Source organism: Columba livia, chromosome 8 (assembly GCF_036013475.1).
Source record: "Columba livia isolate bColLiv1 breed racing homer chromosome 8, bColLiv1.pat.W.v2, whole genome shotgun sequence".
Lineage (NCBI taxonomy): Eukaryota > Metazoa > Chordata > Aves > Columbiformes > Columbidae > Columba > Columba livia.
Window position 1 is genome coordinate 17317552 of NC_088609.1, and position 26759 is coordinate 17344310.

The 26759-nt window shown below is 39.6% G+C and overlaps 3 protein-coding genes across 5 annotated transcripts in view; 2 read left to right on the forward strand and 1 right to left on the reverse strand.

Moving 5' to 3' along the window:
- The first annotated feature begins 140 nt into the window (after nt 1-140).
- RO60 (Ro60, Y RNA binding protein) lies at nt 141-18095 on the forward strand. Of its 2 annotated transcripts, none has more exons than XR_010474307.1 (9): nt 141-323; nt 5109-5708; nt 6190-6410; nt 6655-6801; nt 7877-8014; nt 8344-8460; nt 9148-9254; nt 9678-9824; nt 11106-18095. XR_010474307.1 is itself a non-coding variant. In XM_065072317.1 (9 exons), the coding sequence occupies exons 2-9, from the start codon at nt 5129-5131 to the stop codon at nt 11256-11258; spliced, it is 1617 nt and encodes a 538-aa protein (XP_064928389.1). In that variant the 5' UTR covers nt 141-323; nt 5109-5128; the 3' UTR covers nt 11259-18095. The 2 variants fall into 2 exon arrangements, 1 of the variants encoding a protein (XP_064928389.1); XM_065072317.1 differs by having other exon boundaries at nt 9148-9261.
- A 371-nt stretch (nt 18096-18466) lies between these two features.
- GLRX2 (glutaredoxin 2) lies at nt 18467-20753 on the reverse strand. Of its 2 annotated transcripts, none has more exons than XM_065072329.1 (4): nt 20527-20753; nt 20094-20160; nt 19263-19439; nt 18467-18965 (listed from the first exon to the last, which is right to left on the reverse strand). In XM_065072329.1, exons 1-4 carry the CDS (start codon nt 20685-20687, stop codon nt 18834-18836), a joined length of 537 nt encoding a protein of 178 aa, XP_064928401.1. In that variant the 5' UTR covers nt 20688-20753; the 3' UTR covers nt 18467-18833. The 2 variants fall into 2 exon arrangements, with proteins under 2 accessions (XP_064928401.1, XP_064928402.1); XM_065072330.1 differs by having other exon boundaries at nt 20531-20700.
- Nucleotides 20754-23036: 2283 nt separating this feature from the next.
- Nucleotides 23037-26759, forward strand: part of CDC73 (cell division cycle 73) — a 103762-nt gene continuing 100039 nt past the window's right edge. The window contains exon 1 of the mRNA XM_065072318.1: nt 23037-23291. Within this exon, the coding sequence (XP_064928390.1) occupies nt 23161-23291 (131 nt within the window). The 5' untranslated portion in view covers nt 23037-23160. The remainder of the gene's footprint in view (nt 23292-26759) is intronic.

Sequence of the window (26759 nt, forward strand, 5' to 3'; positions counted from 1 at the left end):
GGAAGCTGCCTTGGCCTGGCGGCGCCGCTCCATCCGGGCACTGCGGTGCGGGGGCGGTGGGCGCGGCCCCATCCGGGTCCCGGGGATGCTGTCAGGGCACCGGCGGGGCGGGGCTGCGGGAGACGCGGAGCCTTTGGCGGTCGGAGCGGCACCTGCCGTGCCTGCCCCCCGCGCCCGGAGCCGGCTCCACCACCGCCCACCGTCCCGGCTGCCCTCCCCCTCCCACGGCAGCTCCCCGGGGCTGCACCACTGCTCGGCGTTGGAGGCCGCGCTGGCCCGGGCAGGCCCTGCCCCGCGGCCCCTCCCAGGCCGCGGCCTCGCAGGCAAGTCGCGCCTCCCGAGGGAGCGCTGAGGGCGGGGGGCGCGAGCTGGTCCCGGGCGGGCAGCCCGCGGCGCGGCGGGTGTGCGGGCTCACCCTCCGGGTCAGCCCCGGCGGGGGCGGGCGGCCTCTGCGGCGGGGTTGACACGGCTGCGGAGGGAATCCCGAGGGGCCGTGTCTGTCCGTGGGTATCTCCTGCTGGCACCTGCGCCTGGGAAACCCCGTGAGGGGATTAGCGGGCCTGTCCTTTGGGGTTGCTTCTCAGCTTACCCATCACTTGTATTTATTTTCTTTATGGAGACTCACAGCTACACTCACGGGTTATCAAGTATCAACTTTAGATGCTGTTTTCTCCAAGCAATACATTTTTACTAAGCAAATTCTGCGGTAGAATTTTTTGACCGAGTATGTGGTTCTCATAGTGTTGTACTTCCTGTGCTGTCATCACACTGGTCATCGTGGCATTTGTGAGCTGGGGAATGTTCTTCTACCATTCCTGTTTGGATAGAGATGCTTATTTTCTGAAGCATGAAGACTTATGTTGTTGTCAGAGCTCTGCTGTAGTGCAGATATATTGTTACGAGCATATTTCAGTGTGATGGTTATTGTCTCTGTTCAGTAAACTAGGAAACGTTATTTATCATCTTCAGTTTGATACATAAAGAAAATTTTGAGAGCGGAGTGGGAGAATGCAGGTCCTTATAGAATAAAGTGCATATGGTTTTGAGGCGCATATAGTTTTGAAGATGTCAGTACACTTTTATCATAAAAGATCTGACTTGCTCAAAGGTTATTTCCGTATGTTTTCACTACAAAGTTTGCTTCATTTAGTTAAAATAGTAGTTAAATTTAAGAACGTAACTTAGAACTGTGGTTCTATTAAAGCTTTGTGCTTTTTGTATTTTTTTATATGAACCTGAAACTTGTACTGTCAGACATTTCTTAGGAAAACTAGGACTGAATTGTAAAAGTCATAAAAAATAACAGAGGTTAACTTGTAAAACTCAGTCATGTTGTGGTACAGCAATATAAAGGTATTGACTTACCGATCAAGATGTGAGTGCTGTATAGGCTGTTTCAGTCCAGTCAAAGCCATATTTTACTTAAAGATAAGTTAACAGGTGTTTGGAATATATATATATATAAATTCCCGTAATGTTTTTTCTCTTTCATTAATAATGATGAGCAACCATGAATTGTAGCTCAGCAATTTTTGTTATGAAGCATCTAGTCTGTGACTATCAAGGCTTTTTGTGTTGTTGTTTGCATTCAGGTAGCTCAGAAACTGGAAATGCTTATGGAGTCAGAATACAATTCATAAATCCTCTGTGAGTATTTGAAGTTCAAGTTCACCCCTGCAGTTTAGTAGGTGAAGAGTAGAGTTATGGTAGAGTGTACATTAGGTGCATGTTTGCCTTTATCCATTTGTGAGGGTGAAGGTTTATGTGTTGTACAGATGATAAAGGTGAAAATAATCTTGAGGTCTGGGCAGAGAAAAGGGACTTCTTAGAGGGAGGAAACAGCTTTGCAAATTTGTAAGGTTGAAATGTGAAACAGGAGTTAGGAATGGCTAACATGATTTAAATAGCTCAACACTGACTAAGTGCTTTTCCAATAGATCGTGGTGAAGTTTAAATTTCATACTTCTAGTGTGGCTGTTTTGTGGTGAAATCACTGGTTTGCATCAGCTATTGCAGATTTCAAGGGTAATTTTAAAAATATAAATTTATTTGAATTTACCGTTTGTATTAGGATCCAAAAGATTATGTTGGTTTGAAGCTTCTTTTAAGTCTGAGGCAGCAATAAGTACTTTGAGATAAGTCTGTTTTGTATCCTAGAGTGCTTATCAGAAGGTATTAATGGCTTTGTTAAATATTTCAGAACACTTGTAGGTATTTTTAATGGGATAAGTACTGCAGATAATTCATTCCATTGTGAAGTGCTATCTGAGAAGAAGACTTTGAGGGCTGAGTGAAAATGAAGCTTTATAAAAGGTGGAAATTGTACCAGGATATGTTTTTGTAGCTCATAGTACAGGGTGTTTCAAAAAGATGGACCCAATTTCAAAAAAACAGTGATTTCAAATTGGGTCCATCTTTTTGAAACACCCTGTATGTTCCTAAAAAGTCAAATTAGAGAGCTAAGCTTCAAAAAACCCAGAAGTAGCTTCAGAAAAGCTAGATGTGTACATTTACAACTATCTTTTAAAATATGGATGTTTGTTTCAGATGCTTGTGGATGCACATACCCCTTTTCAATGCTAAGAGTCTGTACAAAAGTCTACTTCATGCAAAACAAAACAAAAATTATCCATTAAGTAAATTAGGCTTGTTATATGGTGTAATAGAGAAGTACAGCAGGAGAATTTTTTTCTCTGATGATTAGCTCTAAACTTCTTTAATACAATACAGTTAACATGATACTGCATATTCACACGTGACAATGAAGTAGAAGCCATTTGCCTTTGAGGATGTTACCTTTGATGGAAATACTGAACTTGTGTTACAGTATTTGATAAACAAATCTAGCTTTCAGATCAGATAAATATTATTTATAATTTTGGAAATGTTATAATTACTTCATTTCGGATTTGTTCCCATACTTGGCGTAGATAACTTTTATTAGTGACTAAAAAACTAAGTATGTGAGGACAAGTTGCACTCTTCAAGTGAGAATTAAAAACGAAATGGACATATTAGATGAAACCCGTGCAAATGGAAAAATGTAGGAAAAAACTCTAAAATACTGAAAGCAGTGCTGGTATTTCTTAATATAAGCAGCAGAGTGTGGTCATAAATACTGAAAGGCATGGTCCTTCCAGGTCAGTTTAAGTCTTGATAATCCATAGGTGACTAAAAGGAGTTTTCCCGTTAGCCTTATTGTAATGTAGTAATATTTATATAGCAAAGTATGAAAAATGCAACAAGAAATTATTCTCAAGATTTCATATATATATGGACATCTGGTTACTCACACATGATCCTTCATGCTTCCCATTCTTATTTATGCTTCAAGATAGTGGTGTTTTTCAGTATTTTCCACATACATTTTTTTTCTAATAAATAAACTAAAGGATAGTGACAGTGATTTCAGGATTTTTTTGTTTGGGTTTTTTATGTTTATTATGAAAGATTACCTACGATTTAGTAAAACCAGCTGATTGAAATAAAATGCATTTAGACGTTAAAACATACTAGCATGCTATTAGTGCATTGCAAATGCCACCATTGTTATTTTCAGTGTATTTGCATGCTTCAGATGACAGTGAAAAAGTCAGCTCAAGCATGATGTGTATGTAAATTGGTTTGGCAGGAAACATGATTAGAATATTTAAGCACTAAGAAAAATAGCTGAGCACTGGTGCTCTGCATAGTACGGGGAAAGAAATTTCTTAGCTATTTTTTGACTGAAACCTGCATTTTTAAACCAGGCATCAGCATATGGCTTCTATTTTTACAATTTTAGCAGTATATAGAATATAATGGGAGCAGTCGTGACTGTTAATTAATTCTGGATGCAGACAGCACAGTTGTTTGTAAATCAGTATGTTACTTAGCTGAACTGGGGAAGAAAAGTCTCTTGTCTGCATTAGTGACATGTATTTGTTCTAGTTTATCCTGAGAAATGAAGCAAAATGGCTTTTATCTTCCGTAACCAAAGAAGTACATCAAAAGTGTATATCTGCAATACCTAATAATTGTCAAGTGGGTTTCTTGGAAATATCACTCGTGGGTGCTCAGGCTTTGGTGTGTGCATATTTTAAGATCTGTATACAGTTTGATGGATTAGATTATTGGTGCTTTCTTTGTTTGCTTAAATAGGACCTCTTGGTGCTATTTGGTGTCTTTTTATTGTTTCATGAGAACTGAAAAAACTGAATTTATTGTTGGCATATTAATGTTTTGGAGATGGTGATGGAGTGGTGATCATGATGGATTTTATTTCTCTTACCCTGCTGATTTCTTTTCAACTGCATTTATTTCAGTTTAAATGTTATGGCTTGAATGTTACCATGCTAAATGTTCTACAAGTGCAGTGTTGTTGCCTACAAATATTACTGCTGAACTCTCTTGCAGCTTGAGAGTATATAAAGACCTGAAAGCCTGTGAATTTTAGTGGGTTTTTTTATTTATTTTTTTTTTTATTTTTAACCCCAAATATAAAACAGTACAGAATTTGTTGTTATGTCTGTGTTATTTCTCGGTGTCTCTTAAAACAGCAGCCTGTTTGAGTCTGCAGTTAAGATAATTTTTTTCTTGAGCTATTGCCAGTTGTTGAAAAGCTGTTGTCTAAGCCTCACTGAAGCCCCCATATTTAATCTCTCACACAGTCTTCATACTTGACAGTTTTTCAGTATTTTAATTGTTTATTTTAGCATTGTGTTTCTTCATTTGGTCAGTATTACCAATTCTTCAGCAAAATACAGTAGGGCAAGATCTGAGTTTTGAGCAATTTAGTATGCAACCCAAAAACCTACCTAAGAAAGTGGTGTCATGTATTAGTGGCAAATGGGCATAGCACCAACAATGTTTTGTGTGTGCCACTTACTGAGGTTAAGTAGTTTTTAAGTTGGCTTTAAGGAAATAAATTTGTCACCACTGTAACTCAGAGATTTTCTTGTTTTCTTGTTTCTTTTCCCTGATATGTGTTGTTGCACACTTATTAAATCTATGAAGTAAAAATTACAACTGTATAGTCAAGATACATTTACTTTGTGAAGAGTGCTAAAAGAGTACAGTCATCAGGTTTTCACCATAGTTCTTAATAAACTTCATTATTCTTTCAACAGGCCTCTTGGACGTGTAAACAATGGAAGATGAGGAAAATCAAGTGCCAGCCCTGAATGAAAAGCAGGTGCCGAACTCTGAAAGTACTTATGTGTGCCATGTCACCGACATGAATCGACTGCAACGTTTCTTGTGTTTTGGTTCAGAAGGTGGTACTTATTACATCAAGGAGCAGAAGCTGGGCTTTGGAAATGCAGAAGCTTTAATAAGACTGATTGAAGAGGGTAGAGGTTGTGAAGTTGTTCAAGAAATAAAGACATTTAGTCAAGAAGGCAGAGCAGCAAAACAGGAGCCCCTGCTTTTTGCTCTTGCAATTTGCTCACAGTGTTCTGATGCAAAAACCAAACAAGCGGCGTTTAAAGCTGTTCCTGAGGTGTGTTGCGTACCAACCCATCTCTTTACTTTCGTCCAATTTAAAAAGGATCTGAAGGAAGGCATGAAATGTGGCATGTGGGGCCGTGCACTGAGAAAAGCTGTTGCAGATTGGTACAATGGAAAGAATGGCATGGCTCTTGCTTTAGCAGTTACAAAATATAAACAAAGGAGTGGTTGGTCTCATAAAGATCTTCTGAGGTTGTCCCACCTAAAACCTGCCAGTGAAGGTAATAAGTTTTTATTTACCTGAAAAGACTGTATTTTAAACCTTTTATATTTACTGTGGAACTATTTTGGAAATGCAGGTACCATTTTAGACCGATGATTTCTTAGTGATAATATGCTGTAATTTATACCTTAAAAATCCCAAGTGCTTGTATCAGAAATTTACCTGTTTATCTTCCAGGTACAGAGTTTGTTCCTTATTTTTCTTCACTTACGTCAAGAGAAAATAATACAGTTCCCTCAGTTTGTTCCTGTTTCATTATTTGGGAAGGTCTGTTGGTTTCAAATATGTTAAGGTCCTTCCTTCTAAGGAGAATAATATAGTAACTAAAACTACTGCTCTAAGTTGTGTGTGGCTGACCTTTTTTATAGCTGGTTCACAGGTCTAAGAATGAAACCTGCTACCTCATTTACTTGCTAGAGTGGTAAATGCCAGTGTAAACATGGTAATCCTGCTTGGAAAATATTTTTTATTTTCAATAGGAATTGCTGTAGTCACTAAATATATTACCAAAGGGTGGAAAGATGTCCAAGAGGCTTACAAAGACAAAGCAGTTTCTGCTGAGACTGAAAAACTCTTAAAGTATCTGGAGGCTGTGGAGAAAGTGAAACACACAAAAGATGAGTTGGAAGTTACTCATTTAATAGAGGAATATGGTCTAGTTAGAGAGCATCTCCTGACAAACCATCTGAAATCTAAAGAGGTAGGTAAACTTCGTTAGCTTTGTATTCTGTGTAGAGTAACACTTTCCAGAGCCTTAAGTTCAGATTTCCGTAAAAAATAGCCCTTATGCTGTTTTCGAAGTTATTTACCCGAGTAGCTAGTTTAAAATAACAAAGCTCTTCATATGACTTGTACATTTATTTTAAAATACACTTAATTAATATACAGATGTCAGTTCTTGTAGTTTGGAAATGTCCTTTTTTTTTTTCTTTCTTTGGTCATAGGTTTGGAAGGCATTGCTGAAGGAGATGTCCATTTCTGTACTGTTGAGAAATTTAGGAAAGCTGACAGCAAATTCAGTGCTTGAACCACAAGGTTCAGAAGTGGCGATAGTGTGTGAAAGACTGAGAAATGAGAAACTGCTAAAAAAGGCAAGAACCTTTTCATAATCAGTGCCAGCCTTTGTGGTTTTTAGTCTCTTCCTAAACTGTATTTCTTCAGGCAACCTCTTTAGAAAATAAAAGGAAAGTTCTTTGGAGGAAACGTGTACTTAATATTTTAAAAACCTGTAGTGCAGAATACTTGCTCCTTTATTTTAAAACTTGTATTATCAGTTCTCATTTGATTCCCCCACCCTGCCATTTCTGACAGTTTTATACAAATTAAGTATATTGACAGCTAGGATCTTTTCTTAAATTAGGGCTCTGGCAAGCTTTGCCTCTTGGGTTCATCCATCGCTTCCAAGTCTTGTAGTTTAGAATCAGTAATAACAGCTTAAAAATTGAGTGCAAGTCACTTGTCTAGGATCCTAGGAAATGAATGAAGAAACTAGCATAGCAGCTGAGAGGGAAAAGAAGACAGAATAAGGAGACATTCTCCTTTCAGATTGCTTTACTATCCATCTAAGTAGTAAGAAAATAAGATGGGGGGAAAAAAGGTTCCCCAAAGGCAGAACAAAATTCTCAGGAGTTTAATGGGAGAAATAGAAGACAAGTGGCTTTTTCTCGTAGTTTTGTGAGTTGAGGAGATTAAAATCAGGACACTTAAATTCAAGACCATACTTGAGTTGAGAACAACAAAAAATGAATACAAAACTAATTTGAAGTTTGTTCTTATCCTAACTCACCTCCATTCCTCTCATCCAGACAGGGACTTTGTTTCACTGTAAGCCCATGATAGAAAATAGCACTGGACAATCATAGATAGAGAAATGAAATTTCTCCAAAATTCTGGTGATGGCCTAAGATAACATTTGGAATTCATTAGAAGATGCTGGAAAGGGAGCAAAGTCCATTACCAGTAACTGACAAGTATCAGTTCATGCCATCACTGTGTGAAGACTGCATGAACTCTTCAAATTTAATAAACTTAAAGGAACAGTATATTAAACCAGGGATTTTTGTAGTAGGATCTTAGATTTAGTTTCCTACTTGTTTTTGTTTTTTGTTTTTTTTTGTAAGGAGTTCAGATTTTCAATAACTTACTGTTGATTTCTTTTGCCTGTAGGGTAGAATACATCCATTCCATATTTTGGTTGCATTAGAAACCTACAAAACTGGACATGGAAGCAGAGGGAAGCTTTGGTGGCGTCCCGATGAAGACATTTTAGAAGCTTTAGATGCCTCGTTTTACAAAACTTTCAAGGTAATATAGTTCTTCAATTTTTTAAGCTTTGTAAGAATTCTTTGTTTTCTGAAAGCTTGTAAAATGATATGGAGAAGTTTGTTGAGTGGATACCAATTTTGAAACTTTATGACAAAAAATCTTAGGTATTAGGATTTTATTAAACAAAGAATCCAAACTTCATGATATTTTCAGCTTTCAGCAACATTATTGTCCTAATGTTACCCCAGAAAGAATTAAAAAAAAAAAAGTCCCATTTCTGGGGTTGAAAGCAGAAGGAGGAAGAAGAAATTAATATATTAATTACGTGTACTTATTTTCTTTTTTTTTTTTTTCCTTTTTCCTTCTAGACAGTTGAACCAACAGGGAAACGCTTCGTGCTTGCAGTTGATGTCAGTGCATCGATGACGCAAAAAGTTTTGGGCAGCGTGCTCAAGGCTAGCACGGTTGCAGCAGTGATGTGTATGGTGAGGCATTCGATTTCTTTTACTTATGACTGTTTGCAGCTTGAGCTGCCCTTTTGATAAGAAAAGCTCTGAAGCTGGTTAGAAGATGTGACTTGTGCCTCACTGATGGACCAGATGCTTAAAGCTACTGGCAACCAAATTCAGAAAGATCAATTTGAAGATGTTGGTTTCCAGTATAAATTGAAGTGGTCAAGGCTGCTTTTTCACTTCTCTTAGATGAAAATACATTTGAATTTTTTTCGGAAGCATTTGTAGAATAATACAGGTTGGATTGAGAAATTTTGGAATAATTATTGTGTACATTTGAGTTATCAATACAGCCTTTGTATCACAGTTGCTGTTCCCTCAATTTGATATTCTAAAGCTTCTTTTGTATTTATATTATAGAGAAGTCAAACTTTTGTGTGTAAAAATGCTTAGTGTTTATGTCAGAGGGGAGAGCAGAAATATGGAAGTATCTCTACTTAGAGTAATGAGGGCATTTCATTAGCTCTGATTTTTGTAATGCTTATTTGTAGTAATATTAGAGTATTTAAAAGTGTAGAGTGAAGCGTTAGTGCATAGGAGGAGCCATGTTGACTTAAATACAAAAGGATATGTCGTCATGGTTTTGGTATGGAATGCCTTGATTCAGACAATAAAAATTCTGAATACTACAACTAAATTATTTTTTTCTTCCTTTCTCAGGTTGTAGCACGTACTGAGAAGGATTCCCATATTGTTGCCTTTTCACATGAAATGGTCCCTTGCCCAGTGACGGCTGATATGACGTTACCTCAAGTATTAGTGAAAATGTATGAAGTATGTAAAAAAAAAAAAATAAAACAAAGTTGTTGCTAACATCAGGGTTTAGAAGTCTCAGCAGTTGCATTGTCTTTTCTTTGTAAGCAATTCTACTACTGTGTTTAGTTTGTATCTGTATAGTAAAACACTGGATTTTTTTTCTCCCTTTTATTTAAAGAAAGTCAAACAAATGTCATTATTTCAACTGCTGGATATTGAACAATGCAGTTTAGGTTGACAGCGTTGGGTCACAATGACTTAAGTTTGAAAAGAGTATTTAAAAAACAAACAAACAAAACCCTGAACAAAACTGAAATGAAATGAATAAGTGACGTGTTGTTTAACAAAGAAGCCTCTGTCTGTGATAAGACACAAAGCTTATGTAAAAAGTCATTTTTTCGCGGTTCCATGTATATATATTTTTTTCTTTTAAGATTCCAATGGGTACCACCGATTGTTCCCTTCCGATGATATGGGCTCAAAAAACTCAGACAGCTGCTGATGTCTTCATTGTATTTACTGATAATGAGACCTTTGCTGGAAATACTCATCCTGCAACAGCTCTTAGAGAATACAGAGAGGTAAATACCCTTCTGACTGTTTATAATCGATGAATACAGTACAAAAAAATTGCCAGTTCTAAAAATGGTTTAGAGACTGAACTAGTTGTGGCTTTTTTCACTAAACAATTATGTATTGTTAAAAACTGATATTCTACAGTTAGGCAGAATTAGTGCACATATTGCACTAATTGCGCATATTTAAAACCACTGAATTGCTAAAAGGATTTGTAATTATCCTACACTGCTCGATGTACTGTAACACCAGTAAAAATTTGTTTGGCATTCAGGGAATATATGAATTTCTGCATTCTGTGTATAATTGATTGAATAAGCTTTTTGTAGGAAGTTCTTACAGAGTGAAATTCAGCTCATAGAATTAAATTTAACTTCAATATCTGCAGTAGATACCACAAAATGTAAATGAAGTAATGAACATAAGTCTTTAGGGAGGCTGTCAACAGGATGAGGTGATAAGGTGAGATTATCTTGTGAAGAAAGCTCATTGGGCTTTAAAGGGGCTACTCCAAGCTTTGTAATCTTGAAATGGAATTAGGAAAAATACCTTATCCAAGCACATTGCTATTAGGAACTCCTATTTAATCAGTAACCAATCCTCTATGCTTTCAGGGAACTGTTTTTTGAACTCCAAAAAATGCTTTTATGCAAGCTTGTATGTGTAGACATTAAACTTCATGCCCACCAAGCTGAAATTAATACCAAAAATGTTTAACTTGCCCACTGTGTTTTTGTTTTCTTAGTTGAGTTTAGCTCTCATTTCTAAATTTGTGCTTTAAACAAAGAGTTCCGTACTCTGGCTTTCATGCAGCTTGCTTTGCTTTACTTTACAGGTTACTAACCTGCAAATTCAGCTCATTTAGCAGAATTGTTCAGGCCACAGCTGTTGTATTTATTTGGAAGTCCTTGCCTTAGACAAAAACACACTCTTTAACTCCTGTTAGATGATTCGATAATTATTATTATTGAAAGTTTTTTTCTCAGGTTGCACTGCAGAATAGCAAATGCGTTGTTTACATTTGAAATAATCTCTGAATCTTAGTCTTGCAGGAGAGCTGTACTAATATACTTCATTGTAATTATTTCTATTTATTTAAATATATCAACTGCAGTTTAAGTAAAACATTAACAGGTAGTCTGCACTTCTGCGTAAGGCCTATCTGGTTTCTATCAATATGCCTATGCAGCTAGTGGTTTATGCAAGCAAGATAGCAATATCTCTGTCGTGTTAAAGTTACTGTATATGTGTGCTCTGATTTTTGTTTTTGTTCTTCTTTCCCCTAGAAAATGGGTATTTCTGCTAAATTGATTGTTTGTGGAATGACCTCAAATGGTTTTACGATCGCAGATCCAGATGACAGAGGCATGTTGGATATATGTGGCTTTGATACAGGAGCTTTGGATGTTATTCGAAACTTCACTTTGGATTTGATTTAATTTTCCAGGCATCTTGCTCCTCCCAGTGGGTCCATTGCTGGCAACAGACTTCACCCTGGGAACTCGCAGCCAAATATACTGTATTAGAATATGGCACATTATACACATACCAGAATGTTACCTTTTTGTGAAGGGAAAACAAGAAAAGCAGATAAGGAATCTCTTTTCTCTTTTTTCCTGTTGCACACAACTTAAAATAACAGCGGGAAGTTTGCTAAAAGTAGCTACAGGGTTGGCTTTCATTTATAATAGATGATAAATACTGAGAGATTTTTAATTTTTCCCCCCACCATTGCTGTGGAATGCTTGTTTGCAAGAATAAATTGATGAGTTACTCTTAGGATAGGGCAGGGAAAAAAAGTGGGTTTAGTATTTTTAATAATGTTGATTTAACAGCAACTTTGTGAGGAAATTTTCTTTGGACTTCTTAAAGTCTTTGTATTTTTAATTACTAGGGTTCAACGGTTTCCATTGTTACACTTCAAATCTACAAAAGAAGTATTTTCTGAAACACGTGAGACCATGTGACTGTGATACAGTATAAAATTGGTGAAATTTTATACTGATAAAACTGAAAGTGGAAGAGCTCATGCTGATCTTTTTCTGTCTAGATTATGGTCTAGGTTTTCAGGAGTAAAGTGTAATTAATGCTCTTTAGATAAATTGAGGGGCAGTTTCAATGCAGTTTCAGAAGCACTATTTTAGAACTAATATGTTTTACCAGAAGTTGTACAAGCTGGTTTTAGTAGAAAAAGATCTTGGAAATGCCTAGGAAGCTGCACTGAGTCCACGTTATAACTTCAGGAAGCGTCAGCACACTTTCAGTGAGAAAAATCAAGTGCATGTGTCTTGGCTGGCTCTTGACAGCTGAACGGTAACAACCAGAAACGAATAGCTACATTTTTTTCAAAACAATGTATTCAGTAATACAGAAACAATCTTCCTAACAGGAGAGTATTTCATTTTTTAGAACCTTTTTGTAGATTAATGCTACTTCTGATTTCTTAAATTAATTCAAGCTAATATTTTTTCAAAACTACCTCCGGTTTATAGCGACCAATTCTTAAAAACTTCTATTAAATGTACAGTTGCCTCCTTCATGTTCTCAAAATCTTGTTTAGGAAGTGATTGAAACTGGATTTTTTTTTCAGTCTAATAGTAGGAGTGTGAATAAATAAGGATAAAGCTAGTGAATATCTTATCACTTTGGAACAGGAATTGATAGCAATTCATGTGTATATGTATTTAATTCTGTGTGTGTGTGTTTTATATATGTGTGTATGGGGGGAAGTTAAAAGATCTCTTTAGTAGATCACAATCTTAGAAGATGAGAAGGGGTTTTTAGTGATGCTTTTACAACTTCCTCTAAGACAAATGTATGTCAGCCTCTTTTGTGCTAATTCTGGCTGATGAATTTGATGGCAATGAATTTGATGTTAATTTGAAAATAATCGTAATTTATAAAAATAACCCAGTTGTGGTAAATGATGTGTAAGACCATATTTTTCTGCCTAAAACCCAAGCTTTTAAATGTGAAATTCAAGTTCATGTTATACTTTTGATACTTGTAACACTTTTCATTACGCCTCTAACGTATCGATTATCATTTCAAAGCTTGCATTCTGTAGGTTGGATATCTCTTTTGGTGCTAAAACTTGAGGTTACATGTTACTGACAGTATTCTGCTACATACTTTAATGAATACATGAAGACAGTGAGGGAAGCTTTTTCTGACATTAAAATCATGGCTTAAAGAACTGATGGAAGGACTGTTACCTTTCAGTGGACACAAATGTAGTTACTCCTGAATTATCACTGCTTCTGTGATACAGCTCTGATAGGATCCTTGGAGAATATGAGATTGCCACCAGCTTGCTGGGTGACATCTAGAAAAAACAAGTGTTCCTACAACAGCTGAGACATAGCACTTTGAGTTGGAAAAAGAGAATTACCCATTTTATGAAAAAAATTCTTACCACTTTTAGTCTCCTTTCTAAATAAACCCCATGAATATGGGGAGTAACCTCATTTACTCAATATATTTCAAGTTAATGCACTGATGTTTTGGGGTTGGTTTTGGTAGTTATGTGTTTTTAATTGCACAGTAGTCAAAACATCTGATTAGGTGTTTCTTCTAAGCTAGCGGTGTTGAAAATGACTGATAGATAAGTATCTTTGACAAGTACTTTTTCTTATTTGGAGTAGTATTTGTGAAGTAATAGGAAATATTTTGGACTAAATATAAAATAAAAACTTAAACAAGTATTTCAAGTAACTTTATGCAGCTAATTGCATAAATTTACTGCAAGTAAAAGATTACACTTGTTACTAACAGATTGAATGAATGGTTTTAGTAGTGTTGCATCTTTGAAAGCAGGCCAGTTTAAAATCCAGTTCCTCGAATTAGGGTGTAAGTGAAAGTGAACTTTTCAGTAGAACTTAGGGAAAATGTAGCTCCCTGTATCTATTGACACTGGGTGGCTGTGCACCATGTTAAAGGTAGTCATCCGTTCTGGAGGATGTAATATGCTCCTAAATATTTGCCATATCTCTGTGCTAAAAAGATCTTGTTAGAAATAGAATATTCTAAGTGTTTGGTTATGTGCTGTAAAACTCGCACCAGTGAAGTCAGCTTGACATCTGCTCCTTTAAGATTTTCACAGAGAGGGGAAACTGAAGTTAATGCAGAGAGCTGAAACTTTGTAGTGTGTTGACCTTTGTTTCTCCTGTTTTCTGTTTGGTTTTGTTATTATCTCACAGTAAGGGCCTTAGAAGAATGATGCTGCATATTCCTTTTCCATACGCTGGATCTTTTATCTGCCCAGATAGTGAATGTTAGGGGACAGGATAACTAATTTGCCATAGCACAAATTTGTCCTGATTTTAGTCTTTAGTTACTAAGCTGATAGTTTCCAATTTGATAACTGGACATGTAAAGTGGCAATAATTACTGTAATGTTAAAAAAAAGAAACAGTAAGTGAGCTAAGGCAGAGTTGCTAAGCTTAAGCATTAGTTCAATGTACAATGAATAACCTCCCCTTTCACCAAAGAGGAGACACTGACTTTTTCGAATTAATAGTGTTGTTTGCATTGGAGGAACACTTTGACTAACAAAATAAGAATGGGGCTATAATTGTGCACTGCAGTGTACCAGTAAAAATGGAACAGGGACAAGTTAGTTAAGTTTATTCACAACATTAATAGAAAAAAAAAAAGTCTAAATGCAGAGTGCAGCTGCAGACTGGGTTAATGCAGGTTTCCTGATGTCTGACAGAATTAACAGGCTTTCGGTTGGGCTGCCATTTCACTGTGACCCCCTCCCAGTTCTTAAGTAGTAGACTATCAGGTCTAAGACTACAATGTTCAGGCACTTTAGCATCAGAAAGAACAAAAGGGTGTAATGGTTGGAAGCACAGCGGGGGTAAAACATTCTTGTGGAATGAAGGACTATAAGGAATGAACATTAAGGTCAACTTTCTTCATGGAAGGGATACGATCAAGAATGTGAAGAGGGCAGAAGGCACTCAAGATTTCTTAAAAATCACGCAATACATACATCAGCACTGTGTAATAAATTGGATAGACAGTAATAATTTTGCTGAGAAATAGAGTTTTGTGTCAGGAGTTTAAGACCGGTAGCAAAGAGGAGGAGAATTTGGGCTGCTTGTAGAATTAGGTGACAGACAAAATACGGGGGCTTACCTACTTTCCTTTGTGTTTAAAAAAAATGAAGTCTAAAAGTAGGTGTGAATCTGAAGTCTGCAGGGCCAGTCTAAGTGCCCACTATGTGGAGGCCACTAAAAGCTGGCGCTAAAATATCTTGCTGCTTAAAATCCCTCTTAAAACTGTTTGTTAAACATAAATCATTAGGGGTGTTGTGTTGTTCTTTTTTGTTGTTGTTTAATTGGGGCCCATAAATGGGCATGGCTTTAAAAGGCTGTTCAATGAACAATATATTCTTGGCTTAAAAAGTACACCAGCAGTTTTGGAAATGTGTTTTAATAATGCCTCTGTCTGTAAAAAACACTAAGGAAATCTCTGTTGCAAAATGTTCTGCACTCAACCACATAGCTAACTGAAAGCCACCATACCAGAAGCATTAGAATTGCTTCCTTTTATTTAGTTTCTTGTCTTACCGGTTTGCTTTGTCCTTCCCTGCCTCTGTTAATATTAGCTTTTTTTCTCCTTTCTCATCTCCTTGTCACCTTAAACCTGTACTTGAATCTCTTTTCACATATAAACTCTTGTCCATTCCTTTTTTTTTGGCTCCCTCTGTTCTTCATTGAGCGTGCTGGCTTAGCTAAATAACTGATACATGAACTGATATCATAGTATTTATCTTAATTTAAAAAAAAATGGATAAATTGTTACATTTCTTTGATTATATAAATCTCTTACAAAACATTTAATTTGCTGTATCTATCAGATCTTGGGTAAAACTTTGTGTAAAGATCAGTGACAAAAGTATACTTTGCTTCTCTAAAAAAAATCCAACATCTGCCTGAGAGTGGCTTTATTTTCATAAAATAACCGCTTAAAATAGGCCTTTCAAATTTAAAGCTTCTTTCTAGAGTTAGTTCAGCGGGTTGGAGCTTTCCATACTGTTGAATATTATCTGGCTACTGTAATATGCAGAATTAGGGAAACGTTTAAATTAATATTCTGGATAAACGAGCAGTTTCTTTGAAGTATTGATTAGAGAAAATGTTCAAAGAATAGGATGTAGAAGTAAGTCAAAGCAAAGAATCATTTGTCTTGCTTGCGCTTTTAATCTTTTTTGTAAGCATTTAATTGGTTTTGAGGTTTATTTTGCTATTTACAATGTTTCACAGTGGACAAATATACTGTAAGTAAGCTGTTTGTAATGACTATTGCTGCAATGGTAGAAACTTCATCTTGCCATGATACAGTGTCGTGTACAACATTGCTGAGTAAGCGTTATGGGAAAGGGTAAAACACTAGGACAGTGGATTATGTATGTGTTGCTTTGAGAGCTAAAATTTAAGCTTAGCTAATGTCAGCAGAAGGTATGGTATCTTTCAATATGTGTGCTTACATTTGGATTTATAATTTTGATACTGTAAATTGTGGTTTCTTTAGGTATTTCTGCATTCTGAATTTAAGTTTAAATATATAGATTTGCATATATATGTGGTATGTTGAGAACTTTTATAAACGCGTCATTAACAAATAATGAACATAGAAAGCTGTTTTCCTAATGTTACCAGCTTCTTAGAGTTAAGCACAACTAGTTAAAAATGTCTTTCCTATTACATTCGCCTATAAAAGTGCAGTTCTACTCTTTAAACATAATTCTGTATAAAGCAGCAGCAGATGGGTGTGTTCAGAGCCCTGTCTGCTTAGTTAAATAACTTGATCTCTTATTTCCAGCTTCACCCACTCCTTAGGAGCGTGGTGGTTAAGCTGGATAAGCAGGTACGTCTTAAGTGTAAGTACAGAATCTTTTAGTGGATAATTTTTAACATTCACATCCCAGGGCAAGCGTTATTTTAAGATAAACAGCTTCGTCCTGGAGACAACACTAAGTAAAATGTATGGAAAATTTTACTGAATATTTTTGAGTCCCCCTTTATTTTTTTTTTCCTAGAGTAGAACCACACTTTAACCACCATATCATGTTTAAATAACTTAAACATGACATGGCTTTGTGCCATCCAGTAATGAAGGCACCGTCTTGCTGCTACTTTCTATGAAATGATACGAAACTAATGAGAAACTATTTGGATGGGGAGCCTTAATATGATTAAAAATAAACAATTAACCCTTTGAGTGCCTTAAGACATAACTTCTTTTATAATCGGGCACTCACTTGGACCTGCAGGCATACATCATCTTTTCTCAACTATTGGAACAGAATATTGCCTTAAGTGACAGTGCCCTGGGATTTCTCAAACTTAGAACTCAAAGGGTTATTTTACACTACTGGTTTGGGACTTTTTTTTTTTTTTTAACAGGGAACAAAATTAAAAGGTCTTTGAAAAATTTCTTTGCATACTATTATTATTTTTACATGATGGATTTACCAGCTTTCAGGTGTAAGACTATTGTTAATCTGAGAAAACATAACTGGCCTAAGAATTCTACACACAGTAAAAAATACCTGGTTACCACTGTATCTGCAAAATAAATTGTTTTATTAAGTATAAATTTAGTGAGAGATGCACATTTGTGTGTGTTTACCTTGATAAGCGTGTCCTTGTAAATGAAATTTTAATAAGGCAGTGATGGAACTAGCATAATACAGTAAACCGCAATAATAAAAATATAACAAGGTCAGTGTGTTGAACTCATTACACATGCTAAAGATGCACAGTGCAGGAAACTATACTAAAGACTTTCTACAAACGATGCGGTTTAAACTTATTTCAAACCCACATCACAAAAAAGCAGCTGTCAAATGTAAATGATACTCTTACAGCCCTAGTTATCTGGAATTGAATGGGATGCTTTTTTCCTTGAGGGGAAAAAAGTTGAGGTGCATGCCGTGCTGAAAGCAATGGAAATAACAAGTCTTATTCACAAGAAGTGAGTAAAAATTCATTTACTAACGTTTCTGTTCTAAACTGTGCACCTTTAGTAGTGTAATGGTCCCTTTTACTGAAGAATGTGATATAATTTTCTACTTGCATATGAACTTTCATGAAATAACCAAGAGTCTTGGCATTGCCTGTTCTGGCTTTGGGTGTACATTGTACTGAAACTATTGAATTTTAGACATTTCTTTTAGACATATAACTGCAAGTTAAAATTACTAGTAAACTGCATTCTGACTGTAGAATTTAAGTACTAAATAAACTCTATGCATATTAGACCCATTTTACTTGGTTTTAAGTTTCAAAACAGTGTTGATCATAATGTAGTTTGTAGCTGCACAGTTCAGTGCCAGCGACCGGTCCGGCTTCCCTAGAAGGATATTCCTGAGTGACACGGTGCAGACTGACACTTTGTAGTGCAGAGTAAAGACAAAAGCAATCGCCTGCCCCTCTCAAGCGGTGAAAATCTTCATTGCCTTTTCCGTAGCAAACAGACATCCAATTTGGTAGCTACGTGATCACAGTGAAATGGAAGAGAGGCAGACATACATACATACATACATACAGCAGTATCACCACAAACTTGTTTTGCTTCATACTTTCTTCAAGATTACTATTTGAGATTCAGATAAGAAGTACACTTAAAGGCACCATTTAATTGAACTAACAGTTTATTGTAACATTGGAACAAAGCTAGAAAGCAAACTGATTTGCAACAAAAAAAACTTAAGAGGATTTTGCTTGTACGGTCAGTACTTCTCCAAAGCATAGCAACAGGATGTAACAGCAATGAAATTACTTCACTGTCTCATGCTTAGAACCCCCAGAGTTACAAGTGTTTTGTGGTAAAGCTGAGGCAAGGACACAAAGTAATTTCCCGAATCCCTGTAGTCTGTGTCCGTACATCATCTACGATTCAGAAATCCATGGCTTGAAGTTGTTGAGTCCAACTGACATGGTAAATCTTTGATCTTTTAACTTGTCTGAAATTCTTTTCATACAAAGGAAGACCAGGCTGAGCTACATGGCTGTTTGGGTCTTTCCTTTCACTTGACATTGATGAACTAAGGGAAGCAGTTTGCCTTCCTCATGGAGCCTTTTAGTATCTGTAGCACCTCCAACAAAAGTCCCATTGACAAAAACTCTTGGGACCTATGAAGATAATAAAGACTGCATTAGTTACTTCTGGGGAAGAAAAAAATCTAAGCAAGCACATATGGACTCTAGTATCCACAGAATAGTCATGTTCTTATATATGCATACTTAATAGTACTGTACAACTCCTTAGCTTCCACAATATTTACAAAGATGGGAAACTGTCTTTAATTTAGGCGCTTGTGTTCCAAGTTTGCTTCATCTCAAAAAAAAAGACCTTGATATGGTCACAATCCATGAGGAACATGTGTAATGTAAGTTCTCTGCTTGTCACATGTAAGAAAATATACTTACTGTTCTGCCACCAGTCATCTGTTCAAGAATATCTTGGAACTGACTTCCATTTGTATTAATGTCCAGTTCTACAGCTGTATAATTTATATTCATGTCCTCAAAAAGTTTTTTTGCCATGTTGCAGTAGGGGCATGTTGTTTTAGAGAAAATCACCACACAGTTGTCTGAAATAATTTCCTGTATGTTCAAAAGAACACTCAAGTCAGTGTGCCTTGTTTTTAAGTCTGTATTTTAGCAGTATCAAACAGTCACGAAAACAGACACAGAAGTTCAAAATCTGATATTATGGTAACAAGTACAGGAAAATTACTCTCTGTAAAAGGCTTTCTGGGGTATTTCTAACAGGAACAACTGAAGGGTTCCCAGCCATGCTACAGCAACAGCTGGTTACTTCTGAAGAATCTTCCAAAACACTGTACTTTATTCTCAGTTTTTAAGGTAAAGTGAAGAGCTGGTTTGGCCTCTAAATTCTCCCAACTTCTAATCTAGAGCCACAAGAATCTTAAGGTGAGGGATGAGCTGCCGTTCTTTAAAACAAGGAGAACAGTGACTTCCATCAAGGTATCTGTCAAAAATACACCATGACCTGTAGGGGGGGTGCCAAACATACCCACCTCACATCTGCTCTGAAGACCTTTATGGTGGCCCAGCAGCTCTTTCAGGGATGCGTCCTGTACTTTCACAGCAGAATAAACATTGCTTCCCACCTGCCTACCCAGAAAGTCAGGCTCTTGACTGCGACACGCAGAGCTATTTACAGAATTATAGGGGCTTTTAAGTACCTCTGGCTTCTAGAAATAATGAAAATAAGAACTGCATAAATAATGTTACCTGTATTTGATTTGCAGCAGTGTCATTAGACAATCCTACAGTAGACACGCTATTCCCCATTCTAAAACTAAAAAGAAATTAAGGTCAGATATTCTAGTTTTCAAACAAATGACACATTCTATAGTTCACAAATTAAATGTTGACTTCGTACTGTTTTGTTTACACATTAAATGCAGCACCTACAGCCGTGCTGGTACTCACACGCCTGTAAATCAAGCTGAAAATACCGACTGTAACCAGAAAGGCTGCCTTTATAAGAGGAATACTTCACTCTTCCCAAGGACAACGCAGTTGCCAGTGTGTACCCAGCCTCACCCCCGGCTCTCGCAGGCGGGATCACGCGCGCTCCCACCACAGCAGCGGCTCCCGCTGCCCCGGGCCCTGCGCCGCCGCCTGACAGCCGGCCCCCCCCAGCCCCGAGCGGCCCCGGCACCTGCCGTTCCGCTCCCTGCAGGGCCCCTGCCCCCAAGAGGTGCGTCCGAAGGGCCCGCAGGCCGCCCGCAGGCCCCGGCCGCTCTGCCACACGTCCCGCCGGAGCGCTCCCAGCCAGCGCCGCAGCCCCACGGCCCCGCGCAGCGCCCCCTGCAGGGCCATGGCCGCCAAGAGGAAGGGGCAGGGCTTCTCCGCAGTCCTCACGGCGGTCCGGCCGCGCTAGCAGGTCCTCCCGTAGCCCCTCCCAAGGGGACCGCGGGGCTGCCCGCCGCGCTGCCGGTGTCCTGAGTCAGCCCCGCCCCGCCCGGGGAGGTGGGTCCCGCCGGCGGTGGAGTTGCTGGAGGCGGCCGCGGCACGAAGCGGCGGAGAGAGTGGGGCAGCGGCAGCTACGCGGTGCGGCGGTACGGGGCGAGCGGCTCCCGCTCTGCGGAGCAGGCCCTCGAGTTACCTGCAGCCTTGGCGCCGCCACTTGGGAGGATACCGGCGGTGACGGGCTTGTGAGAAAAAGCCGTTCTGGAATCGCCACGTAGGGACAGTGAAGGCGCTGCCAAGCGCCCCTGTCAGCGGGTTGGCGGTCAGGAGAAGGGTCAGAGACGGGGCGGCTTTCCTGGAGGCTCCAGAGCTGCTGCGGGGTGGGAGGTGGCGTTGCGGTTATTCAAATAGCCATAAGCTTCCCAGTGAAACAGGAGCGTTCCCAGACAACAAGCGATGCCCTGGGACCCGGGAAGTTCTGCTTGCGGTGCCACTAATCCTGTAATATGTGGAATGTTACTAGTGACTCCTGGAAAATTCATTCTCTCTTCCTGAAGAGTTGACAGATTTGGAGGCTGTACTTCAGGTGGGATGTTGTTTTGTTTCCCAGACTGTCTATTAAGGGCTGTTTGGCGATGTTCTCTTGCTTTGCCTCCACATAACTTGCTATGGAGCCTGGATCGCTGTTCAAGTGTGTATGGCCTTGGCACAGCAAACCTACAGAACATCCCCTGAGCCTCTCCACTGGTATCTAGGCACTATTTCAGTGCTGTAAAAACTTCTCTGCCCTTCTCTTTGTTGAGAGGATGAGTTTTGTGAGGTTCTGCTCTGGATCGCTCTTCAGCAGTCAGTCCCGTGTTTTAAAAAACAGTGCAAGGATATCAACTAACAAGGACCGGTTTTGTTTTGTTCACTTCTATATAAAAATGAATGTTATGTATTCAGATATGATGTATCTTGCTCCTCATATAAGACTTGAATGATCTTTCTTGATGTTCTTAGTCTTAACAAACTTACCTGTGGTGTAAAATTGTCAAACCTCGTTTTGCAACTTTATTTTCATTTTATGTATAGTATCAGCATAACTTGTAAGACTACGGCTCTGTTAAATGCAGCTGAAACGTTGTATCTATGTGATATACTTTCATCTTACTAAATAGTAACATGCTTTGTCGTTTCAGGTAATGATTTTCTAGCTTCATCACTTGTGATAAAACTGATAAACGCTCAGGTATCTAATACTGTGTGAAAGTAGTTTGTCTAACGTCTCTTATAAAATCCTGATTTAGTGATAAAGATAACCGTTAATAAACTCACTATGATTCCCAAAGCAAATTGTGAGAACCAGTTTGTAAACTGCTATTTAAAACTTTGAATGGAGGCATCCTTAAATGAAAGAGTAAAGCAGAACTACATTTTCTTGAAGCACGAAAATAAATTTGTAGCTGATTATGTCATGCATCATTCATGATTGCTGAACAACAGACCACAGCATAGCTAAAACAAATGTTTTTTTTTATGTCACTGACTGACTGTAACATAATGATTTTGTCTCTTGCTGAAGTAAGTGTTATTTGCAGCCCAGCAGGTGTACAGGATGTATTTCTTAAGAGGTAACTGATTTGGTGGTGCAGGGGGGTCTTTGAATGAGACGGAGAAATGGGACTTGGCCCACTGAAAGGCTTTCAAGTTCCATTCCAGTTTTTCATTAGCTGTAGCTCCAGTAATGACTCCAAATCCAGTCTGAGAAATGATATTCTGTTTATTCATTATGGTTTTGCCTCCTAAGTACATGTAACGGATGCACCCCTAAGTTAGTTTTAGGCAGACAACAAGGTCCAAACCAAACTTTTATTTTGATCAATAAAGGTGCAGCAAATTAACCAATAAGAGGCGGCGTTTATAAAATCAGTTAGCACTCTGGTAACATAAATACAGGTTCGAATATCAGTTGAGGAAATTATTGGGGTGCAGCAAATAAGAATACTGGAGATCCACAGTGTGCATACACGTGGCTTACGAAAAATAATGCCAGAGCCGCTTGTGCCCCCTCCCCGCCGCCCGAAGCCATGGCCGTGGCAGCCGGCACTATCCGTGGCTGTCCCTGCCCGCCGGGGGAGGAGCCTCCGGAACGGCGGGGGCGGGGCCCGCCCCGCCCAGCCGGGTGCCACCCTGAGGGCGGGGCTGCGTCGCTCCATGGCAACGGGTTCTGCGTCGCCCTCTGGAGGCGGCGACGTCGGCAGCGGCAGTAGCAGCAGCGGCTTCGCTCAGGCGTTCGTGGCGGGCAGCCCGCGGCCTCGCGACTGGCGGAGGGGTCCTCGCGCGGCTGTTGGAGGGGCCGGGCCGGAGCGGAGCGGCGGAGGCCGGCGGCTCCGGAGCGAAGATGGCGGACGTGCTGAGCGTGCTGCGGCAGTACAACACACAGAAGAAGGAGATCGTGGTGAAGGGCGACGAGGTGATCTTCGGGGAGTTCTCCTGGCCCAAGAACGTCAAGACCAACTATGTCATCTGGGGGTGAGCGGCGGGGCTGGGGCGGGCGGCGGGCGGCCGCTCTCCCGGGGAAGGGACGGGCGGGGTGCGGAGGGAGAAGTTGCCCCGAAGTTGCGGGACAGCGCCCGGGGAGCGGGAAGTGGGGTCCCGCCGCCCTTCGCATCCCGCTGCGCTGTAGGGAGCGAGGCGGGTAGGGGCGGGCGGCCTGGCTGCCGCCTCCCGGTGGGGCCCCATGGGAGCGCCCCGGGGCCGGACGCCTCCGCTCCGCCCGGGCGCGGGGTCCCGGTGTAGGGGCCGTCCCGGCGGCCCGCGGCCGGCTGGGCGATGCCTGCCCCCCGTGCTTCTGGCAGTCCGGTCAGGTCGGGAGGTCTCGCCAGTCCCTTCGGGAAGGTTTCTAGGACCCCACCCGGCCACCGGCTGGAGCCCCTGCCCTGGACCGGCGGAGCAGCGGGGCCGGGGCGAGGCTTTTCCTCGGCCTGTCCGTGTGACTGGCGGGGCTGGAGAGTCGCAGCGGGGCCGGGTCCTGCAGGCTTCTGGGATGAAATGGCAGGAGGCAGCTTCTCAAGCGTTCTGGGGTTTGTGCGAAGAACAGGTGTTAGGTACTGTCACCGTTTACCTGGGCTGCTTCTCTCTTGCTGGGCTTTGTCCTGGTGCCGGGAGGTCAGAGAGGGCCACCCAACAGTCAGCCCTGTGGAGCTGTGCTGGTGCTTGGCTGCTTTAGGCTGAGGCCTCTTCCTGGGCTGGACCTAACGCAGGCTGGTTCTTAGTTGTTGTTATCGTGAGAGAGGCAGAGATAGTGCTTCTGTGGCTTAAATGGTTATATTGGGTAAAATGCTTATTTTTAGGAAACTTCTAGGAAATGAGGTTTTGTACCTGTTGAATTTCCTAGTATGGTAGGTATTGCTTGCAATGCAAGGCAGTTCTTAATTCTCCTTTCATCTGAATATAGTAGCTGCATGCTTTTTATGTCCTAACTAGAGGGACTTCAGTGAATCTCTTTTAAACCCAAGAGAAAATAATGCATATTGTTAGATACCAGATAGTGAATGTTTCAGGTACTGATCAGAGAGCGTATAGTATCCTGGGAGCCTTTGTGGAAAAACAGAAGAACCTGCAGATTTCTCAGAAAGCCTTTGTAGTTCAGTGTATGACCAGGGACATTTTTGCTTTTAGTTTTCATGATTATGATATTCATATTGGTATTGATCCAATATCCTGACTACTAATTTGAGAGAGAAAGGAAATAAATCTATTGGTTTATGTGAACTTGTAGATAGATTTTTTTTTTATTTTTTTTTTTCCCCAACCCATTTGACTTTGCACTTTTATGTAAAACTGGAAGTGCTATTTCATTACCCATTTCAAGCTTTCAGAAACTCATCTGGGATTTATATGCACTTCCTGGCAGAGTAGGGGATACTGGTAGGTAGACTGAAGAGGAAGAAAAATATTTGCATAAGCAGTTAAGTTTTAAAGTTCTTGAAAAGTCTTGGTTCTGTTTTTGTTTAGCAACTGTGTAGACAATTGTGGTGGTTTCCTTGCTGCAGGTTGCTTTTCACAAGCAGTAACAAGTTAACAGGCAAGTTTCATTGCTCTTCTGTAGGGAACAGAGAAACCAATATGACCACCTGCCTCTGCTGCTGCTTAGGAGAGCTTGAGTTAGGCCTGGAAACTGTCAACAAAAGACAAAAAGCTGGAGAGAAAAACTTTATTCTGTACATTGAGGCAGCTTTGTCTTCCTGGTTAAGAAGGAACTGTGTGTGCAGAGGATACTCTGAGCAGAACAGCAGCAGTAACCTCATCATAGCTGTTTAGTGTCCTTACCTCTTGTGGTTGATGTATTTTGGGGTTTCTTGTTTGTTTGTTTTGAAGTTGAAGTTAGTTAATAAATCTTGGTTTAGACCAGTGGCTTCTGAACTTTTGGTAGGATCAGACTGCTATCAGTTCACAACACTTCTGGTGAACCACCATGAAACTATGTATGTTTAATCTTTAAACTGAAGACACTGTAAAAATAAGACCAGTTCTGCAAGCCATGCTTAGTAGCTTTGACACCACAGTTTAGGAGCTGTTAATTTATGTCATTGCCAGACTTATGCAGGGACTTATGAAGAATGCTCTCAAAAACTTTTAAGATTCAAAACTTTTAAAATATTTAGGTCACTTGTCGGAATCCAAACTGTGCTTGCAGTGAGCAGTTGCTTGTGGCTTAGTCTTTCATGAAGCAAATCTTGATTTCTGTTTTAGGAGTCCATAGCACGTTTGCTGTAATTGCGTCTCTACTGCCGGTCTGGAGAGAGTAATGCAAGTCAGAACGGCAGCGGTGGCATTTTGTCCCTGCTAGAATTAGAATTGGTCTCGCTAGATATTTAACACTGTGGCTCCTTGAGTAGCTCAGCTGGCAGAAGTCGGTGGTGCTGCCTGCACCGCCTTCGTTCTGCGCTGGCACAAGTGTCAGCCCAATGGTGAATCGTGCTGAGGAACTGAGCCAGGTTAATAGTAATTTGGAGCAGAAGAAAAAAAGGCAGAACAGAAATTAATTTTAATCCCGGTAACTTTCCAGATAATAATTATATGAATACCCCTGCTGGCACATGGAGAGGCCTAAGATGGTCTAAGATTTGGTATTGTGTTTTGAGCTAATGGCTCATCTGTGGCCCCAGAAGAGTGATTATAGAATCTGTTTCAAAACCGAAGGAATCAATCAGAGAAACTGATTTGCTTTGTTTACCCAGCAGAAGGTCTTGTATGCACAGCTGAGAAGTTTGTAAACAGTGAGCAGCTGGTCATGAGTATTGCAATTCTTGTGATACTCCACATGCCTAGTCTTGTGCTTCTAAAGATTATTGCTTTCTTTTCCTGATGAGACACAGGCCTTTAGAACCTCTATAAAAATTCATGTTTTGAAACATGAAAGAGGAAATAAAGCACTTAAAGATGAATAAACTCCTGGCACCCACAGGTTGAGGGTGAGTAGTTGAGCTGGAAGTAAATTTCTGGTGTTAAAAACAAGCAGGGGAAACTTTGTCTTACATTGTGTAAACATTTTCTACAGTTTTTAAGCTGGAGTTTTATCTTATGAAGAGATATAACTCTTAATAACCATTAAAACAAAAATATAAGGACTGGGCTTTTTGAGGTCTGAATCTTAACTTTTTTTTTTTTCTTAAGTAATTGATGCCATTACTAGATGTGGAAAATAATTAACTTCTTTTGCTACGTTGGATGTTTGTAAATTGCATGAACTAAGCTACCTTCGGATCACCTTGCTTTGAGTTTGTTTATTGAGAAGGTTCCTTCTGTCTGGAAAATTTGAAAGGAACACAATCTGATGATGCTGAAATGTTAGTTTAGACTTACATTTTCTCCTTATGTACAACTGCTTGTTCATCTGATGCTTTTCCTTTAATGTGCAATATCTTGTCCTCCTAATAAAACATATGCTTACAGCTGTGATGAGCAGGGGGATTTCTTGTGTGTGTGGTTTAAGTG